This window comes from Pholcus phalangioides, unplaced genomic scaffold (genome assembly GCF_987345545.1).
Source record: "Pholcus phalangioides strain wild (caught in Gottingen) unplaced genomic scaffold, Ppha-v1.0 ptg000008l_1, whole genome shotgun sequence".
In the NCBI taxonomy this organism is placed as follows: Eukaryota; Metazoa; Arthropoda; class Arachnida; order Araneae; family Pholcidae; genus Pholcus; species Pholcus phalangioides.
In genome coordinates, this window is record NW_028301601.1 from 35,034,221 (window position 1) to 35,057,699 (window position 23,479).

A 23,479-nucleotide genomic window follows, 5' to 3' on the forward strand; every position below is an offset into this window, starting at 1 on the left:
TATTGACGCTATTTTAGGTTAAATGTCTCAAATACAACTCGTGGTTACGAGTAAGAGACCTACCTTGAAAGCATATCCTGCACCATCAGATAACCCGATTATCCGCCCGCAACCCGTAGTAACGGAGATTTCCCCGTTTATGTTAGGGATGTCAGCAAGAACGTCACTTATTCTCACCGAATCATCTATTTCCTCGATTGGCACTTTACCGTACGACGTCACTGTGACAACAAATACAACCAAACACGCCGAAACTACTAGCGTCGATACGACCACCATCCTCTGTTTTGATGTGCTGCATGATTGGTCTTTGTCCGTAGGGAAGTTGTTTTGTTGATAAGCGGCGGGTTGTTGGCTCTGGTATTGCCCGTATCTTGATTGGTTGCTGTCGATTTGCCTCTGCTGTACTGAGATGCGTCTTGTGTCGATACTGCTGTCTATATGCCCGTATGGGCGGTGTGTGGTCTTCAGTAGTGATATCCGGTCGTCTTTGCAGTTTATATCTGTCGGTGGCACCATTGATGAAGCTATAAGGAAAAAAGCAAGAGCAATTTTAGAAAAGTGGAAACAAACTTTATCCAAAAAATCATTCTTCCACTTAAATTGACTCTGACCCAATGGAAGACATTCCCTCTCATAACAAAAGCAATGATATTGTACAAACTATTTCAATAGTGACAGTACAATATACAGGGTGAATTGCGATAAATATGCGAAATGAAAGTAGGTGATAGATGAGCCCTAGGGAACATAAAATGTCATAGAGAGAGAGAGAGAGAGAGCAATCGTTTCTTATCTCTAACCGTTTCCGAGTAGATAATGGATCACGGAAGAAAAATGCGTGAAGTCTGAAAAACTAAATTTGCGAAATTTTTCACGACTTTTCTTTCAAACCAATCACAGCTCCGGTCTATCTCTATGGGTCGAGTCCCTACTACTCTCTCTACTACCGATTGAGGTGTGCTAGAAGTGTGTGCGTGTGGGTACCTAACAGTCGGAGTGCGTATATAGCGTTCTGTCTGATTTTTTATCGCATATTTTAAAAGTGAAGTTAGTGAAGTGTAATGATTGAATATTTTTAACTTTGTAGTCCTGTTGCTCATTTTAGCGAGACTTTTCCGCAGAGAACTTACTTCAGCCAACCACCACTGTGGTGCCGTTGGGGTTAGTTTTGAAAGACCTACGTGCAAACTAAGCATATATTAGCGAAAAGAAAAAAGCCCTATAAAGTGACACTATTTCCACCAAAATACAGTGGACGTTCGATATAACGATCCACTTCACCCGTCGAAAACGAACGTTGTATTGGGAAGGTTGTTACATCGAAAGTTATATATATAGATAGACGTTCAATTAAAACATTTGGGACTTACCGTACTGGGCGTTGTAATAGGATGGTCGCTATAACGTGGGGTGGTTATAACGAGCGTTGATTGAATCTGAATTTATCGGCGAATTACAAAAGATTGGCGAAGTTCAAAATTAAATTGTTGATAATTTCTGCAACCGCCAATTCTGCAAACACACCTATATCGGTCAAATTTACCAAAAATTTGGTGTAGACTCTTTGAAAGCACGATAGTTCTACAATCATTGCACTTCACTCATAGTTAAAAAGACTAATGACAGATGGCAACACTATACACAACAAGCATTGCACAGAAACAAACATCACATCACGTTCATGACACCCACACGCACATTCCAACAGGTATCAATTCGTTAGAAGTTCCGCAGAGAAATATGAACGAGGTGCATGTATAGTTTAGTAGTAGTAGTAGTAGGTTTCAAAAGAGTCTAGAACAAAGGATACATGAGTGTTATGATTGAGAGGGAATTTAGCCTTTTGTTTGCAATACTACGCGGGAGCACTGAGAAATCAACGTTGTCGATGAAGGCATTTTAGTAGGTTCTAACGATAATTCGATTTTGCACATCGTCAATCTCTCAGCTTGTAGCTCGAACAATAAATCCAGATAATTTTATGTAAATAGTGTTACTTCATAGGATTTTTTCTGAAAAATCAAATTGTTGCCAAAAAATCTGTAATCGCCGATTTCGAATTTTCGTGGAATATTTATTTCGACGAATGCCAACTTCAGTGGTGTATTGCAAACAAAAAAGGCTGAATTTTTCCTGAACTAGAACACACATTGATATGGTTAATTATACGCTCATTCGAAAATTATTCCAATGCAGAAGTCTTTGGTAAATTTGAGCGCTTTTAGATAGGTGTTTGCGGAATTGTGCGGGGGGGGGGGTCCATTTAAGTATGGCGTAAGTGTCGATGGGGCTGTTTCGGGTTTGATGACAAGGAAGGTGGGAGGGGAGGAATCAACGATGCTTACGACCAACCACCGTTTATAAAAATTTCAAATATTTTTAATGACATCTTACTCGCTGTGTCAAAAACAAAAAACCCGGGTTCGACTCCCGGTAGAGGCAGAGATGAGTTTTTTCCTTCCTTAAAAAATTAACATCTCAAATAATAAATATCTTCACAACATCCAGTCTTCCGTATATCTTGTAAAAAAAAAACTTTCGCTAGTGTGTGTGAGCACTTTAACTATTCTCCCTATTGATGAGCCATCTATCTCTTCAGAGTCATTTCAATGATCTCTAAATGATGTTCTGCACATCATTCAAATGCTCTGAAAATGTGTCGTAGGCTGCTTAATTATGTTTACAGGAAAATGGATTTAATCCGTCCAGTACAATACTTTAAAAATATTATTGCAACTTCCAATACTTCAAAAAACGAATAGTTTTGGCACACCTTTCTTGCTCCTCACACTTTGCATCCTCACATGTAGCACATCCTTGCTCCTCACATGTAGTGTTCTTCTTCAGATGACTCTGCCATTGCTAATGTCTAAACGATGTTGGATATAATCCCGTGGTGTAAATCACTCCGTCAAGGAGTGGTGTTACTGTTTATCCCTTATCGATTATAATTTCCCTGTTCACACACCCATCTTACGTGGACACTATCCAGGTTTACCTGTGGGAGTTCTTAAAGACAGGCGTTGTTTTTATAATCGAGCATTGACACCCTTGAAATTCGTTTTTCTTTTTATGTCTGTTTGAATGTTTAGTCGCCTGGGAAATTCCAATCCATATGATTCCAAGCCCTCATACCTACAGTTCAGTGCCGCCTCAACACATGCGAACGCCCGGGCACGGCCTGGAGGGTCTCAAGGGTAGAGGGGATCTAGATACAACGTTGGAGAGTAATTGAGTGTATTGACTGGTGGGTATTTTTCGTCAGGTAAACTTCATGAAAACCACTATATGCAGGGGCTCATGTTCTTACGACGGCCCTCAATCTGTTTCTCAATGGTTCTCTACCATAACTTAAAAATTTGAATGCAAACAAATACAAGTAATAAAAAAATCTAAATTTTATAATTTATTTTGAACTAGGCTTTTTGGATCATGTGATATCTTTCTTTGAGGAACTTACAAACCGTGTCTAAGTTAACCAATATGGCGACTTCCTGAGAGACGCATGAAATGAACAAATCCAAATTTAAAGAAACGAGGAAATGTTATTGTGTGGGTATCCAACTTAAAAGTAGGTCCGGCTAATTACTACATATTTAATTTTCTGGGCTTCGTATATCTCTAAGCGAACTCAATACTTCAAAAATCGAGAATTCAATACAATTTTCAAAATTATTGATGTGGCGAAAAATGCCACTAAATTTCCGCATTTCTACAGAAAAATCGGCAATATTAACACTGATTTCTATGAGGATCATCCTTTGCCTGACCTTCAAATTCATGCTGATGATGATTATGACGTCTATTCAAAAAGCCTCATTACTGAGAGTATTGAAAATGTGGATAACCATTATAAAGGCATAAACTATTGTAAATATACACAGACTAACAGGATTAAAGAAGTGACAAACCGTTGTAAAGGCATACACACGTCTGAAACGCGTAGCTAGGGAACCACGGTAACCAAAGTAAACGTACCGAAAGTGATTGCTGAGGTCTAAAAACCATTGTTGATCGACAGTTTTTTGCCCATTTGGAGCATTTGCCCTGGACTGACGAAATTTTAAAGTAGCCTATCGTTCAAGTCGGGTTCCATTTGGTATTTATGCAAAATTTGGCGACGATCGATCTGAAATTGTAGATTTGTATAGAGAACACCCACACACACACAGACACAAAGAAAATCAATTCTATATATATAGATTTTCTTTATGTTAATATTCATATTTTTACATTCGACCTACTTATCTTAGAATAAAAATTAAGAAGTTTCAGTTTATTAAATTTTTAAAATACTCTGCTCACATTATCAGACAAAAAAAACTAAGCATTTCTCATTAAAAATTAAATTTAGAGTACTTAGATCAAGTATCGTGGTTATCCTCAAATGCATGTAATTCAATTTAAAATCGAAACAAATTCACTATAATGCTTGGAATAAATATTATTATTCAAAAGGAAATAATTAGATAATCCTTATAATATTTCTACTGACAAAGGTCGAGTGCTTTGAATAAGCACAAGCTGCCATCGATTGCTGCATTATGCTACAAGTTAACCATACACGCACCCCTCGTGTACATTCCTCTGCGGAATTTCTAACAAATCGTTACATGCCGGAATGAGTGTAGTGAGTGTATGTGTGCCGCTATCGTGTTTATGTTGAGAGTAACGCATGTTTTCGTATTTTACTTGTGCTACCATCGAACTTGAAGATGTGAAGATGGCAAATTCTTGATTGTCATATTATGTAGATATCTTGTTGTAGGCCAGATTGTTCGCTGCGAATAGACTTTTTTCAAAAGGGAGATCGGCTCTAATTCGCACCTTGAAGTTAGAAAACGGCAGCAAACCAACCCGCCACTATGCCGCTAATGGGGTTCGAACCTGGATCATCACGATGAGAGATCAGGACGATGCCCACAAGGAGCGTAGAGTGGCTGTTGCATTACACTGTGTGTGAACTCATTTACTTTAAAAACCAAAAATATTTTTTTTTCTCAAAATGTAACGTATTAAATATTTTATACTGTTATGAATGTTAAACTAAGTAAGATCTTCATTATACATTATGTTTAAATGGGAAAAAAAGTTTGATTTTATATAAGAGTTTTTCACGATACAAGGGTGGCTTTAAGAAACGAATTTAGGGGTCTCCTACCTTTTAAAATGTTGAAAGACTCTAGAAGACTCTAGTAGAAATATCATTTAAAATATTGTTTAATCATTGATTTATTTCACATTTGATGCACATATATTTGATTACATATACTATCCTATACTATTTAAAGTTTTACATACCTGCAATACTGATGTTTTGCAAATTAAAAAAATGTATTCTTTTAACAGTTCACGCTCACGATAAAATAACACAACATTAATGTAATTCAACAAAAACTGATTCAAAATAAAGGGAATTTCTCTGTTCATAAAATCACGAAAAAAATTTAAGATCAATTCATAAATACTTCAGTTATAACAAAAAATATTTAGTTTGTAATTTAATTTTAAATAATATTGAGTATATGAAATCTCAATCTTTATAATCATTTCAGAAAATGAACAGTTTTTCATTTATTTCCAATAAGTTTTCATCCAATTACATTGATGTATTGCTGCTTTATCATGCACGACACGCAGGCTGTTTTTAATGAATTTTTCTTAATGAAAAAATATTCTCTATCGGAGGTAAAACTTTACACTGACAGAGGATAGCATATGCAATCAAATATATGTATACTAAATTTGATGTTTAAATAATACTTTAATACTATTTCTTCTAGACCATAGTTTTTCACCATGTTGGAAGGTAGGAGACATACCTCAAACTCGTAACTCTAGTCACTTTAATTAATAAATGCACCGACAACTAAAACGGTGTGGGAAAAGATTCACTTCCCTTGATTGCAAAAAAATAATAAAATAAAGATACCAAAAAAGAACAAATAAACTTTTAAGGAATCAAAACCGAAAGAACCAAATGTTTTAAGAAAAATAGAAATCGACAAGTGTATTTTCATTCCGTATAAAACATATAAAATTGCAACATCAAGGAGAAAACAACAAACTTACACAAACAGAAAAAAAATATATAAAAAAGTAAAGACGTTAGATTTTAAAAACGTCAAGTATCATACAAGTAATAATATTTAAAAAAAAACCAAAAAGGCTAAAAAACAAAGTCGAAAAGAACTAAGAGGTCCTAAAAGCTTTTCCTTTTCAAGCTCGAACTTTATGTCGTTTCATTTTATTTTATTTTTTCGTGAAAATTCCGCTTAGTTTCCTTTGGCCCCTGCCTTAAATCCACGTGTGGAACGAGGCGGATGACAAGAGGAAAAAAAAGGAAGAACACAAGGAGAACATACATGTATATAAGTAAAAGTTAAAAAAAAGAAAGTTTTTCTTCTGTTCAAATATACAATGGAAATCGCTCTTTCACGTCCTGCGGGTGAACAAAAAGTTTTTAAAACGCTGAAAGCAGTTTGAAAATCTAAAGTGGTCCAAAAAATAAAATAACTAAAATAAGTTGTTTTTTTTTACCATGGCCAGCGGGGGGATGGGGGGGGGGAGAACAGGAACAACAACGTGTTAACAGCTCTGCTGCTTCTGGTATAAAAAGAAATAACGAGCGGCTATAAAAAGGAATGGGATATAATGGTTCTTCATAGGAACGTATCGAATACTTCGGCCTTTATTTCCGCGGATTCTTTACTCTTAGCTTCGACCTATCTATTCATGGATCATCCATGTTCAGTGAGAAGGAATATTCTATTCAATTTCCCAATATCGTGAAAATGTTTTTTTTTCTTCTTTTTTTCTATGCTTGCAGAATACATACCGTATATAGATGTTGTTCTGTCGTCTCCGTACTATCCGGCGCAGTAAAAAGTTAATACATAAGAATTCAAGCTGCACAAAAACTGGTTTTGGGGAGTGGCTATGCAGATCTAATTGTGTAGTGAGGCGAATATATTCATTTCTCACTTAAGTTAGTCATATTACAAAATTTATGTCAATACACAGTGATACTAGCTCATTCAAGTACAGTTTTCAGGTTGCCACATTACTGCACAAATCCCATGACAGCGATTCGAATATATAGTCTCTCCCTTCTTAACAGTGACATCCCAAAGCTCAAAGCAATAGTGCCATACTGAAGCCAGTAAATCATAGAGAATTTTAAATCAATCTGAATGTTTAATAATATATTTTTATATTTGTAGTAGCTTTCTTGTTTTTATTGACAGTACGATTCAGCGTTTTACCGCTCACAGATATTTTTTACAGAATTGAAAAAATTAACACAAAAGGCTTCAGGATATACTGTCGACCTTTTCTGGTCTTGTAAGACATGCCTCAGAGTTGGCATGTAAACGAAGGCATTCCAACCTCAATTACGATAAAATAATATTCCAGTTACATTGAATGATCAAATATTCTCCAATGATGGGACGGGATCTGTAGCGCTGCAACAGAAACATCCTGATGGTACTTTATCCTCTTAGTCGAATAGCAGTATCCTAGAATAGAGGATCGTTGTTCTGAAAACCGTATAGGCGTTAATGATGGGAAGCAATCTTCAGATCAAACTAATAATCGGAATCATACGCATATTGTAATTATCTCACTATTTGGTTCATGTATAACTGTGAAACTCATGAATGTTCCGTGTTTCGTTTTTGTGAATAACGAAACTATTTATAGTGTTTTGCATACTTAAACAGCTTCCCAAACACGCCATGAATGTATGAAATCATACGTTCAAGTTCAATAACGCATGCCCTCACACGAGCAAGGATTCACACAAAATGTTTGTATAATCAGCCTCTGAAATGTATTTTCCATCAAACAAATTCAACAATTATTTTTCCAGATATTTCTCACAATTTTCGATTTACGAGAAGTATTTCAGCTTAGAGGAACGTGGATTTTTTTTTTTTTGGAATAAACCTGTGATAGTGTACGGCATGCAAAGCCTACTGTAACAACACAAGAACTTCAATTAGTTTGCACTCAACGGAAATTCGGGCGAAGATCTGACAAGTGTGATAAATGGACGACTTGAACTGCAAGGCCACAACTTCAGAATATTTCAAAATGGAGAAAAGAAAGAAAACTTTTACCTGTAAGAAATGCATTAAATGCGAGAAACATTTTTGTTCCTGAACGAAATCCTCAGAGGAGAAAAACTATATAACATAGAAGACTAGCCATAAAAATGAAAGGTGAGGGAAAAATGCTGCATAGAAAATTACATAGGAGATAAGTACGGAGAGATAGAAATGTTTTCTCTTCCATCCTTACGTAAAAATCAGATTGGATTCTACGTCACACATAAGTAATGCCAATGGACCAATACAAATACAAAGCCACAACAGACAAATGATGAACGTGGTTGTTGAGAAAAAGATGTCAATAACAAATTTGGATGTCATATATTTCAAAAATACAGCAGCTTAATCAAAAATGCGATTACAAAACAAAAAACTATACATTCATGATAAAATATTATACAATGCTCATAAACATATTTATGGTAGCCTTATTCTAAGTATGAATAGCTCTTCGATTTACCCCAACATGTTTATCGTATTTCTTTTTAAATGTGTGAATTTTTCTGGAATTTACTTCCCCCGGGGGTAAGCTATTCCATGTATTAACAGTCCTATTAGATCATATCCCCACGACAAATGTGTTCTTCCAATGTAAACATATTCAAAAAATGAAGTCTCTCTTCATAACTTGAGCCCCATGTGCCAACAATGAAGAGCGTAGCCCTTCTTTGCATCCCTTCAGACAAGTTCCTCTGTAGGTATGGCTTCCAAAACCTTACAGCACACTCCAGTCCGAACTAAGCTTCGGAAAAGCGGAAAAATATATGAAAAAAACTGAAATAATGTCACGCAATTATACAATATCCAAGTATTTCTAGGAATCTCGAACTGAATGCATCAGTGTTTTTACGTGAGAGATAAGAATACAGAAAAAAATCCTTTAGACTAATTTATTTTTGATAGATCTGCGGGATAATGCAACATACATTTTGAAACATCATTTCTTGCCTCATTTGTACGCTTATACGCCATCGTTATGACATGCATATTTGTTTATGTGCATAATCAGGGTCTAAAATGTATTTTTCTTGAACGAAATTCAACAATTTGTTCAGCCATTTTCAGTATTCCCCCATTTAAGAGTATTTCGGTTCAGATAAACGTGGATTTTCATATAACGAGCTCTCCATAGTATGCAGTATGTAAAGACTGCCATAAAAAAGGAAAAACTCCAATTAGTTTTCACTCAACAGAAATTCGGGCAAAGATCTGACAAGTGTGATGAATGACGACTTGAACTGCAAGGCCACAACTTCAGAATCACTCAGACACAGGAAAAAAATAATTAAAAAGAAAACTTTCTTCTTGAAAGCAGTAAGAAATGCATTACATGGAAGAAAAATTTCCATTCTTAAACAAAATTTTCAGAAGAGAAAAAAAATATATATCACCTCGAAGAGAGACTAGTCATAAAAATGAAAGGTGAGTAGAAAAAAAAATGTTACATAGGAAATTGCATAGGAGATGAGTACGAAGAGATATAATTTTTTTCTCTTCCATCCTTACGTGTGAGAATCAAATTGGATTCTACGTCACATAAGTAACGTCAATGGACAAATACATAAGAGAAGAAAAAATGATGTCACGAAATTACTCGCTATCTAAGTATTTCTGGGAATCTCGAACCGAATGCATCAGTGTTTTTCATGTGAGAGATAAGAAGAAAGAAAGAAAAAAAGATTCTTAAGGCTTCATCTGTGGCAGGTAATTTAACATGACTTTTGAGATTCATTTCTTGTCTCATTATACGCCATCATTACGACATGCTTTTTTATTCTCAGTTCTTTGTATTTCGATAGAAATCCTAGCACCAAAGAAGAGTGGTAATACAGATACAGAAAAAAAAAGTAGAAAGCTGATTTCCATTAAAATATATTCAAGACAAGACATGAATATAAATTTCTAATCACAGTCTGAAATAAAACCAAAGTTTTTCCTTTTATGTGTTTAATATGGAAGGGAAGAAGCCGAAGATTCATTTCTAGCGGATGAATACTTTGAATTAACGAGTTGCTTGCGTATGCATAAAATATTAATTTTTCGATTCCCGTTTTACTCAAATTTTAATGAGTTTCCAGTTGTGTATTTATTTTATGATGTATTTATTCAGTGAAACGTTTGGGAAATTGGGAACTTATTATTTTCTTTTCCTTTCTACATTTTTCAGTTTTGTGTGATAAATTAAATCAGTTTTTAGGTAGCAAACACACTTAAGCATTTTCGAAACTAATACATTTTTTTTTCAGTTATTACGATAAATGGACTAAAAGTTTTATCTATCAGCTAATGTATTAGGCACGTATGAATATTTTATGAGCATTTACTTTTAGTTTTTTGAATTTTTATACATTGGTTGTGTTAGAGTTAATATAAGTCAGAGTTCGAAAATTTGCATTTTTCTATGTATATATTTTACTATTGATTTTATTGTTTAAATTAAATATCCTAAGTTTCATCATTAATACACCAAGCCTATTTATTATGATTTATTTCTTGCGTATGGATTGCGGCAGGAAAATCCATGATTCCGTTCAATTTCAAAAAGTCATCACTAATATTATCATACTCATTCAATCGTAAAATTTTCTAATTCGAAGCTTTGTTTAAACTTTTACCAATCAAAAATCGAAGAACTCTAGTTTTATAAATTGTTGACGCGTTTTCGTGTGGTTCTAATAGGCGACAATCACAAAAGTTCTGGTAAAATCGTGCAAAGTTCCATCAGAAGTTCCTTTTCCAAAAGTAATTAATTTCGAGTAACGGATACGAACCTATCTCTTCAAATTAAAAAACAACTTACCAAATAGTAGAAAATATTTATTTGCGGATTTCTCATTTTCATCTTTGTAATAGATGTCACCATTTTTTAAGTATGGCTAACGACAAGCATGTAGGTATATGCCTACCATAAGGAATCATTCACACACTATGTATTGAATACACATATTGAACAATTATATATTTTACGGTAAATTTGTTAAATCTGGCTATTGCACATAATAAGCGGTTTTTATGCGTAATCGCCAAGCATTTTGGTAAGTTTGATAAATTTCCCTAAATTAATCACTTTTACTGGCAAATACGTGGTACCCAAACGTCCTGTCGTTAATAACACAATTGAACATGATGAATTGTACTGATAATTCATACATGCGTTGTATCATTATATTGGGGTACAACAATAAAATTTGTTGTTATCGTATCGGGACCGACAATATTCATCACACACGTACTAGACTCATTTAGTATTTTTCTTCATGTTCATCAAATTCACCATTTATACTAGGGTATTAACCGTTTACACCGGTAAAGTGATAAAGTTTCTAGTATTTATCAATTTTACCAACGACAGTTGGGTATTATGGATATTTGCCGGTAAAAGTGATAAATTTATGAAACTTACTAAAACGATTGGTAAGTATACATAATACATCAGTTGTTATGTTTAAGACCAATTTATCACATTTTACGAAAAATATATATTAAACTATTATATACAAGTGATTCAGAAAATGTGGAAAAAATCTTTAAGAGAGAGTACACACCAGTTCAAACAATTGTCACTACACAATGTATGGTCCAACATGAAACGCAAACGGGCTAGCGCGTTTCGAAACGGCCGCTCCACAAACGTTAACACGGCATTCCTATTGCAATTTATCGGGAGAAAAAGAACGCCATGCATGTAAATGTAACCTGGCGAAAGAGAAGAAACCGTACGCAAATCTGCGTCACAGCTGGCTCGAACGCCAGCCCTGTGAAGTTAACCAGTCCCGTTTCGCACAGCTGCCGATGCAAGCACGCAAATGGTTTTGGATTGGGCAACCCGCCTGTGGGGAAAACACACACTGTACCTTCGTGCTGCCTCTGTGGTACTCCCGTTTGCAGCTCCGTAAATTAAATACATGTCTGCTTTTTTATTATTACTGAAGTGTGCCATCATCCAACACAACCTACAGAACAAGGCCTCCGCATGCCGCTTGTGACGTCATTGAAGCAGGTCATTTCTCCTATTGCCATTGGATATACTGAAAGAAAGGCTAAAGATATCGCATGCGTCGGCCTGGTATATCCAATGGTAATAGGTGAAATTGCCTTCTTCAAGCTTTGTGCGGAGGCCTTGTTCTGTAGGTGGTGTTGCATTATCCCGTACGTTACAACTGTTAGAACGTTTGGACGCTGAAATAACTTCACAGGGGCTGGCGTCCGCTTTTTATTCACTGTGGCGCAGATTTGCATACGGTTTCTTCTTCCTTTTCCTAAGGTTACATTTGCATGTATGGTGTTCTTTTTCTCCCGATAAATTTCAACAGGGTTGCCGTTTTAACGTTCGCGTAGTGGCTGTTTCGAAACATGCTAGAGTTTCGTGCTAGACCATACATTGATGAAAATTACAGTTCAAATATAAATACAACGCCACAACAGGCAAATTGCCCAACGAGGTGGCTGACTTAAGAACATCATGGATTCCCGAGCCATTTTTTGGAGGCCCTATTGTTTGTATTGAAGTGTACTAAGTATAACCTCTTTTTCAAGTTTTTCCCATCTTTACTGAATCACGTTGTATATACTGAACGATATATTGAAATATTTATTAAAGCTTGCTGGTGGACTATTAACGAGGTTTAAGTAAACATTAAATAATGTAAAATATTATCATATGATCTGTTGAAAAAAACTCGCTGTGAAAGTGAATCTGTGGAATAAATTTGCAATATTGCCTTAGTGACCATGAAATAGATAAATAATATGGCGACCATGATATCTAAAAAATCATGACTGATTAAAATTATATTCATAATTCATTTCTTGTTTCAAAATAATTATAATAGTGAAATTTGATTGAAAGTAAAGAAGCAAGTACTTATATAAACAGTCAAATTGTGATAAATAGCAGAAGAATGTTCGGAGTTGAAGTTTTAGTTAAGTGCTGTTTTTCCATTCTCACTTATCGAGGACCACTTGTTTAAAGTACTTCTGCTCATCCACAGTGACTGGTTATTTTTTTTCTCGCTCTGAATTAATAGCAACTTTTTTGTCCTCAAGAGCTCCACCGATTATTTTCTGAAAACTGCTATTTTAGAACAGTCTCTGGAAATTATCTTAGGCAAAATACAGGTTTTCTTTAATTTTTTCAACATTAATGTATTTAAAATAGTTTTTCAGATTTCAGTAAAAGAAAAAAAACAGATCTATATGCATGTAATCGTGAAGCGGGTTGGTGCCCGCAAATTTTCCAAAAAACACATTTTCCAATTTTTTAATTTTAATACTATCAACTTTTCTGCGTCTAACTGTGCTAAAGTTCTTGATGTACCTGTGCTAAAATTATTTTTAAATTATTTTAATATAAACTGCTGGCAGGCATTACACACTTCGTTTTTCTCAAAACGAAGCTTTTTGTATTAGATAGGGAACGGTTTTTCGAACACCACTGATTCAAATGTCTTGAAACTTTGTGTTGCTCTTGTGGCGCTACTTGTCTTGTACAATTTTTATATTTTTATTATATTTTTTATGCCACTTACTAGCTAGGCATTATCTAGTGTGTTCTTGTATTGGAGTTCAGTCTGGCTCCAACTGTCGACCGAACATGTCCTAAAAGTCTCTCTCTCTTCTATTAAATAACTAAAAAAAGAAAGGAGTCATGACTGTATGTTTCCGAAATAACAACCAGACACATCCACCAGCACTAGCATCACCATAGTACTGGTGACCCGGGTAAAGCAGATGTTTGACAGCCACGAACTCGAAAGCAGACGAAAACAAGTACTCTTTCTCGCTTCGTAATATGATACTTGCTGCCTTTCTTCTTTTTTTCCCTGTGTGTGGTGCGTTTGCTGACTGATTGAGGGGGCATCTCCTCAATTCTCTTCCTGGATTGTGCTGAACTTTTTTTTGGATATGCCGAACGCTACCGAAGAAACAGGTATGTCTTCTGAATTAGAACTTTCGCGTGTTTCTTTTCGCGCGCCTTCGATTTGGAAATCCGATGTCGATCTTTGGTTTCTTCAGATTGAATCGAACTTTAAAATTGCCGGAATTACTGATCCTAAAACGCAATTTCACTGTGTTGTGACAGCTCTCGATGTTGAAGTTTTATCATATGTTAGCGATTTGATCAGAGCTCCTGTTACAGACGATTCTTACAACCAGTTAAAAACACGCATTTGTCAACAGTTTTCACTGTCGGAAACTTCCCGCTTACGAGTTCTACTCCAAGAGCTCACTCTTGGGGATAAGCGACCTTCTCAGTTGTTGCATGAGATGCATACATTAGCTGGCAAGAAAATTTCAGATGAAGTGCTTAAAACCCTTTGGTTACAACGTTTGCCTATCCATACACAGCAGATACTTTCTGTTAGTAAGGATACATTGCCGGATTTAGCAGAAATGGCAGATAAAATTACCGAAGTCACCGGGCACACACCGACTATTTCTGAGGTCAGCCGTAATGAAACCATCAGCTTGCAATCACTTCAAAGTCAAATTTTGACTTTGACCGTTGCTGTTGACCGCTTATCCCGCTATAGAGAGAAAAATTTTAACAAAAAGGGAAGAGTTCGTTCAAATTCTCGGTCTAGAGAGAGGTCTAGTGGTGATGGTACATCCAAACGTAAACCTTATTGTTGGTACCATTTCAAATTCGGTCGAAAAGCATCAAAATGCATTAAACCCTGTGATTGGTCGGAAAACTAACTGGCCCATCTGTTTTGGCGACAGCAGGTGATGGCCGGCGTTTAGTTCGCCTTTTTGTTCATGATCGAAAATCCGGTACTGGTTTTTTAGTGGACACAGGCGCTAGCATTTCGGTTTTCCCACGGGATACACAGGTACATAAAGCAGCAGATACAAACTTTTCGCTATACGCAGCTAATGATACTAAAATTTCTACGTATGGTTGCAAATCTTTATCAGTGGATTTAGGGTTACGCAGACTATTTAGATGGTCCTTCGTTATAGCTGATGTTAATCGCCCGATATTAGGTGCTGATTTCTTAGAACATTATGGTCTATTAGTTGACGTAAAAAAGTCTCGTTTGATTGACAGTTTGACTTCACTTTCAATCAAATGTAGCAATGCCAGTTGCCCTACATTAGGCTTAAAGACCATTAGTGGAGATTCGCCCTACTTGAAAATTTTATCTAAATTTCCTAATCTAACGAATCCTTCTATGCTTGGGGCTACTTCTAAAAAACACTGCGTTACACATTGCATTACTACTAAAGGTTCTCCTGTCTTTACCAAAGCCCGCAGACTTTCTCCAGAGAAACTTGCTATTGCAAAGCGTGAAGTTCAAACGCTAATGGATCAGGGCATACTGAGACCTTCAAAAAGTCCATGGGCAAGCCCGATACACATTGTTCCTAAACGTAATGGAGAATACCGTTTATGTGGGGATTACAGAAAACTTAATTCTATAACGTGTCCAGACAGATATCCTATACCACATGTTCATGATTTCAGTTACGGTCTGCAGGGAAAAAACATTTTTTCTAAATTAGACTTGGTTAAGGCTTATCATCAGATACCTTTAGATCCTGAGTCTGTTGAAAAAACTGCCATTATTACCCCATTCGGACTTTATGAGTACTTATATATGTGTTTTGGATTGTCTAATGCGGCACAATCATTTCAACGGTTCATAGATATTGTCTTAAGAGACTTGAACTGTTATGCATATTTAGATGACGTACTAGTTGCATCAGCAACAGAAGAAGAACATCTTAAAGATCTAGAATTGGTTTCTGAACGTTTAAACAGTTTTGGTATAATTCTTAATCCTGATAAATGCATATTTGGGAAATCTGAGATAGAGTTCTTAGGATTTTTGATTAACAGCAACGGCATTTCTCCTTTGCCAGAAAAAGTCGACATTCTTCGTAATTATCCGCAACCAAAAACGGTTGATGAACTTCGAAGATTTCTAGCAATTCTCAACTTTTACCACCGTTTCTTAAAAAACGCAGCATCTGACCAGGCTCCCTTACACGATTTGTGCAAAGGAAAGAAGAAAAAAGATAAATCTCTCATCGCCTGGTCGGGGGAAACTATTGCTGCTTTCGAAACGTGTAAACATGCTATTACCAATGCAACGCTTTTGGCTCATCCTAAACATGATGCTCATCTTTCGTTGACAGTCGACGCATCAGATTTCGCTCTCGGATCTGTTTTACAACAAACTTCCGATGGTGTCGTCGAACCACTCTCATTTTTTTCTCGAAAGTTAACGACAACTGAAAAGAACTATAGTACTTATGATCGCGAGTTGCTTGCGGTTTATAGTTCTATTAAACATTTCAGACACATGTTAGAAGGCAGACCATTTACGATCTACAGTGATCATAGGCCTCTAACTTATGTTTTTCACAAAGTTAATGATAACAGCTCTCCCAGACAACGACGCCATTTAGAGTATATATCACAATTTTCTACGGACATTCGTTACATTCAGGGTGAGCGAAATGTTGTAGCGGATGCTTTTTCCAGATTATCCGAAATTAATTTACCTGACTCGATTGATTACGCAGCTATTGCTACTTCACAGAGTACAGACGCTGAATTAACAGCCCTCCGACAACCAGGTGGGGTGCTCGATATAAAACCTATCAAATTCGGTCCTCAGGGTACAGAACTTTTTTGTGATTTATCCACTGGAATTATCCGTCCCTACGTACCAGAAAAACACCGATATCACGTGTTTATGGTCCTTCATAACCTCGCCCATCCAGGCGTTAAATCAACTGTAGACCTTATTCGTCAACGATTTGTGTGGAGTTCAATACGCAAGGATGTCACACGATGGACCAGGGCGTGCATTGAGTGCCAACGCTCAAAAGTGCATCGCCACACTCGATCTTCCATCGGTGCATACCCTTTGCCCCAATGCAGATTCTCACACATTAACATCGACATTGTTGGTCCTCTTCCTCCTTCTCGGGGTTTCACCTACTGCCTTACCTGTGTGGATCGATACACCAGGTGGGTAGAGGCTTTCCCGATGGAAAACCAAAAAGCAGAAACTGTCGCAGAGACATTCTACTCTGGCTGGATTAGCAGATTCGGAGTTCCGGAATCGGTTACCACCGATCAAGGGAGACAATTCGAAAGTGATTTGTTTCGCGCATTCGTTCGTTTTCTTGGAACTCAGAAAACACGCACGACAGCGTATCATCCGTCCTCCAATGGCATCGTTGAAAGATTCCACCGGCAGCTCAAAGGCGCCATACGCTGCCATGCCACGGAACGTTGGACTGAAGTGTTACCTACCATACTTCTGTCCATCCGAGCCAGCATCAAACCGGACATCAACACTTCTGCTGCTGAGATGGTTTACGGATCACCATTGCGCCTACCTGGCGAATTCTTCCGTAGTTCCGACTCTCAGCCAACACAGCCGGAATTTCTACGTGCTCTACGAGATCACATAAACACTTTACGTCCGATCCAAACTTCAAGGCATGGGACTCACAACGTTTTCGTTCATAAAGAACTTGCTGTTTCTTCCCATGTGTTCGTGCGGTTGGACACCGTACGAAAGCCCCTTCAACAACCATATTTGGGGCCATATGAAGTGATTGAACGATCTCCAAAAGTATATACAGTGAACATGAAAGACAAACTAGCGAAAATCTCAATAGACAGATTGAAACCAGCATTTTTGCTTGATTGCACTTTTAAGAATAGAATAAGAATTCCTTGATATTATTCTTATTTGCATATTTTTTCAAATGAATAACATTATTTTTTTTTTGCAACATTTTTTGAGAATTAATATTATGTTTTGCAAAAAATTTTCATTTTTCAATATTCTTATATGTATATTATATATGTCTATTATCTATTCTAGTAATCGTTTTTGCATATACATACATTTACTAATTTTTGATCATTTGTAATTTTTTTTTTTTTGCTCTACTATTAATTTGTGCATAAGGTATTTTCGTATTGCGTATTTTTTGAATTTTTCGAACAAAATCTTTTTTTTTGCACATGTCAATGCCATATTAGTTGCCGTAACTATATTGTCAAATCGTCGTAACTATACTGTCATATCGTCGTAACTATACTGTCATTATCGTCGTAACTATATTATCATATTTTGTACATTGTGTCATATGCCGTCCTTCAGACTCGTGGGGGAGTACTGTGGCGCTACTTGTCTTGTACAATTTTTATATTTTTATTATATTTTTTATGCCACTTACTAGCTAGGCATTATCTAGTGTGTTCTTGTATTGGAGTTCAGTCTGGCTCCAACTGTCGACCGAACATGTCCTAAAAGTCTCTCTCTCTTCTATTAAATAACTAAAAAAAGAAAGGAGTCATGACTGTATGTTTCCGAAATAACAACCAGACACATCCACCAGCACTAGCATCACCATACTCTCAACACTATGGTGCTACATACTTTAATTGGTATTTTGTATTAAAATTATTTAAAAAGTTTTTATGGCACAAAATATGGGTAAATTTTGGTCGTTTTTGAAAAATTTGCATGTTGTTGGAGTTAAAATTCGGTAGAAAAAATTACCAACAATTAAAATCCTAAAAACTCCTGTTAAAGTATGTAACACCATAGTGTTGAGAGACACACAAAGTTTCAAGACATTTGAATGAGTGGTGTTCAAAAAAATGTCCCTTATCTAACAAAAAACTTACTGAGCGTTTTGAGAAAAACGCATTTTAGTGTAAACATCAGCATGTGTAATGCCTGCCTGCCGTTTATATTAAAATAGAATAAAAACTTCAGCACAGTTATAAGCAGAAAATTCCATAGTATTTAAAAATTGGAAAATGTGTTTTTTGGAAAATTTGCGTGCAACAAACCCCTTAAAATCATTTAGCATCGCACATACAGTAAAACTGAGTTCCTTTTCTCGAATTTAAACCATTATAACAAATGCAAAATATATTTTGTAAATTTTTTTGTTTTAGACAAAACATGACAAAAACATAAAAGAATAAGAAGAAGAGAAAACTACAAAGATAAAACAAACACTATTTGACACAGAGATATGATCCTTCCATAACTCATAAATAATGACTCAAATGGGACAATTTTCTTGGCAACCTTGAAAGTGTGTAATAATACACAATCTAAAATTCTGTCTGTCAATCTATGCGTTGCGTATATGCTCTCTCTACAAATCTGCAATTTTAGACCAATCGTCGCGAAATTTTGCATATATACGAAATTAGATCTGACTTGAATTTTGGGCTACTTTAAAATTTCGTCAGAGCTATTCAAATGCCCGAAATGGGCAAAGAAAGAACTCTCGAGGAGCAATGGTTCGTAAGCCTCAGCAATGACTTTCGGAATGTTTACTTTTGTTAGCATGGTACTCTAACAAGGCGTTTCAGGCATGCATATGCCTTTACAGCTGTTTGTTATTTCTTTAATGCGGCCAGTATATTATATAACAATTTATTTCTTTATAATGATTTGTCACTTTTTCAATCCTCCGAGTAATTGAAGAAAACCCGAGTATCACCGAGTATTACAGCTAATAATCCTCAATATCCAAATTTATTTTTTTTTGAAGAATATTACTTAAATGTTCAAATGTATGTCACCCCCCCCCCTCCTCAAATTGCAGTAATTAGTAAATGATCAAATAAAATTAATTGTTCAATATCCGTTACTTCAAATACACAAAATATTCGAACTTTTTTTAAACATATGTGAATAGGCTGTTGTCTATTTAATATCATAAAACTTATTGCATAACCTTGGGAGAAGAACGCATCAAGAATTTTTGTATAATCTAGTTAAAAAGGTATAATTAAGGTATAATAAGGCATAATATGTATATAATTAAGATTAAAATAAGAAATAAGGTTTAATGTATAATCTTTATAAGGTATTTATTTGCTAAAAAATACAATACATTGTGAAATTTATTTAAAGAAATTAATTGACAAAATCGTGCGTATTTTTCCAATCCCCTAAAATAGTTTTTAAAGCGTCGAAATAAAAAATTAATTAACTGGTTTTTTTGAGGCAATACGTCAAATATCTCACTATCCCAAAAACTACTGAAAAAGATTTTTCATTCGAACAAATTACCAAAAAAGGAAAAAACGTATAATAAAATTGATGTAGTTATCGGTTAATGTTTAAAATAATTAAAAATCGAAAATATTCTCTTCTCCATAAAATTCCGGGTTCTTGGGAAACTCGTAATAGCTGTGTTGAAAATACGGTCCTGATTATATATATAGAATAAGATTTTCTCCTCTCTCTATACCTCTTCCTCAAGAAATCAAGGTCTCAAAAGATGAAGGGAAATACTTCTTCCACAAAAGCACAGGAGTTGATTCACAGGTAAAATGTGTTGGTTGCGTGACCTGATGACGTTCATCATGGGTCTAAGAGCAGAGGGAACGAGACTCAGGAAATAACGCTACCGGGTTTAGGAACAGCAACAAGAAAGAAGAGAGAAAAAAAAAACATTCTACTCCGGAAAAAGCACTTCAAGTTGGCGTTTTCCGTATTTCAAACCAACATCAACTCCCGTAAGGGGACACGAGAGAAAAATAACCTCTCATGAGTTTCCTGTATCACCATATTCCGCTACAGACTGGATGGATTTGAGAAATGAGTCATCTTAGTGCGTATTTTCACGTGTTTTTTTTTTTTTTTCTCTCTTTTCTAGTTTCGGTGAAATTGTGTCTTTAAACTTTCCGATTTACACGATACTACACTTCGCATTTCTGGAGAGTTTATCTGACTTTGAATATCAGAATAACGGAAAGTATTCCACACGAATTGTTGAAATTGCAGAAGAGCAGATTATTTGTATGAAAACTCGCCAATCCTATGTTGTTGTTTTTTTAAATCTTTGCTTGAAATGATTCAAAATACGATGCTATATTTTGGGGAAAAAATTCTATTTCCTCGTTATTTACGACAAAGTATTTGTTATTCACGATAACAATCGGAACCGAAATCTCATGTTTCTCACAAGAATGATTTTGAATTTAGCATCTTTGCACATATATACCGTAGGTATTTCAATGAGAAATATTTACGTATATTTTGCTGTAGTGGGAGAGAATGAAACTAGGCTTGGATCAATAAAAACAACTTTACGGACGATATAATGTAAGAATAACATTAAATTATATATTATACTAAATTATAATTATCATGGAAGAGTAGATCATCTTTCCCAAAGAATATTAAGAAAACACCAACCATCCAATCAGGACACTGCATGAGACTTACAAGCAGGCTCTCAACTTCATTTTCCCCGCGACGTGTACTTTTATTGAGACTTAATATTCGGTAACCAAGTGGGATCCTCGGTCAGCGTGATAAGCGGTTAAACATGTTTTCTTCTGATGACAAATACAAATACAAATACAAATACAACGCCACAACAGGCAAACTGCCCAACGAGGTGGCTGACTTAAGAACATCATGGATCCCCGAGCCATTTTTTGGAGGCCCTACCTACTACTGCTACACCACACATGCATCCCCCCCCCCTCCGCGGAACCTCCAACGAAGCGGTACATGCGGGAATGTGCGTGTACGTGTAGTGAAACCTGACCGTTTTTTAAGTTTTGTTGTTTCTCTGTAATGCTTGTTATGTGTAGCGCTGCCATCTGCCACCAGTTTTTCTAACTATGAGTGAAGTGTTACGATTGAATGATTTATCGTTGTAGGACTGTTGCTCTCTGTGGCGAGACTTTTTAACGGGGAGATCGGCTCGCATTTGCGCCTTGAAGTTGGGAACCACAGAAAACCAACTTCAGCCGACCACCACTGTGGGGTTCGAACCCGGATCCTCGCACCGCGAGTCCGTCACTATAACCACTCGACCACCACAGTGGCCAGTGTGTGTCGAAATGCATTAGGAGTGTGTATTTTTCGTATATTTGCCTTATTCGTTGGTGGCTCTTTAATATAAATATAATTATCATATTCCCGGACAATGTTATCATTCGTTTACTGTTATCATTTTGCAAAGAATGGAACGGACCAATATCAAAACAAGAGAAAAAATTAGTTTGTAGTTATCGAGACTTCAGATAATCTTATAAAACATTTTTCCCATTGAATTTTTTTTTTTTTGCGCGTTCTGAAGCTGAGGTTTAACTAAATTACTTCTTTTTCCCTGTAACTTATCGTTACCAGGCAGTAATATTATGTAGAAGACTAGAAAGTGTTCTCCTACACCCCGTAGACAAGCATTTCTGTATATAATGTCATAATCAGTCCATAGTATTCGATTTCATTCCATGTACGTATGGAGCGGCTTTCGCAATCGCGCTCCTATACTAAAGCCATATTATGTAAAAAAAATTGTTTTCCTTCAGTTCTTCATCAGTTTCTTCCTGTGTTGACCACATTTAAATTTCTTTTCCCGAGAGACTTTCTCAAGGGATCAATGAAACGCGTTGTGTTCATTAAAAAATATATTGTAATTAGTATTAAAAATTACACAGTTTCATTCGAACACTTCACAGTAGTTGAGATAACAACAAAAATGCAGAATTTTAGGTTAAAGGGGAAAAAGTATTGTTTTAGAGTGGAATAAAAAAACAGTGAAAACGAATATTACCCCGTTTACCATACGTTCCGCTCGAACAAAGGGGATGCATGGTCCCCGTACTTGCACATGCGTATTTTTCTGATATACGCATTTACCATTCGGTTATTATTATCAGAAACTCTGAGTCCAGATGTGAACATTTTAAGTTTCATGAACTGTACTACACTTTGTATTGCCGTAATTGTTATCTGACTTTGAATCAAAAAATACGGAGTATTCCACACGATTTATTCCCAGAAGATCAGATTATTTGGACGAAAACTCGCCAATCCTATATATTTTTTGAAATCTATGCTTAAAATGTGAACCAAAACATACAAGATATAGAAAAATAGAGGATAGAATAGATATAGAATAATATAAAATATTATATTTTCTCGTTATTTACCGGGAAGTATTCGTTATTCACGATAACAATCGGAACCCAAATCCCAAGTTTCTCACAAGAATGATTTTGAATTTCGCATCTTTGCACATACATACTGTAGGTATTTCAATGTGAAATCTTTACTTATATTTTGTCATGGTAGAAGAAAGTGGGAATATAATGGCTTGGATCGATAAAAAACATCTTTACGCAGACACTGAATGAGTGAACGCCAGAACTTTGCACACAGGACTTATTTTGTTGCCCAGACCAGCTCCACCTGGGACACTTTATTTGGAGGCAAAAAATAACAAACATGAAAAATTTTTGCAATATTTTCTTACCCTGAACAATTGAGTGCTGTCACGATTAACAAATTTTGTGGTAATAACAGGCGAGATAGGGTTACGAGTTGGAGAAAAGTTCCGGG

At 35.8% G+C, this 23,479-nt stretch overlaps 1 protein-coding gene across 2 annotated transcripts in view; it reads right to left on the reverse strand.

Moving 5' to 3' along the window:
- The window catches only part of LOC149084207 (uncharacterized), a 139,987-nt gene that overhangs the window by 43,051 nt on the left and 73,457 nt on the right, over nucleotides 1–23,479 (reverse strand). The window contains exons 1-2 of one of the 2 annotated variants that reach the window (XM_089234550.1): nucleotides 13,646–14,548; nucleotides 64–527 (exon numbers count right to left, since the gene is read on the reverse strand). In XM_089234550.1, coding sequence (XP_089090676.1) covers nucleotides 64–519 — 456 coding nt within the window. In that variant the 5' untranslated portion in view covers nucleotides 520–527; nucleotides 13,646–14,548. Of the gene's footprint in view, nucleotides 1–63; nucleotides 528–13,645; nucleotides 14,549–23,479 lie in introns of those variants that run through there. The other variant, XM_089234549.1, reaches the window with a different exon arrangement.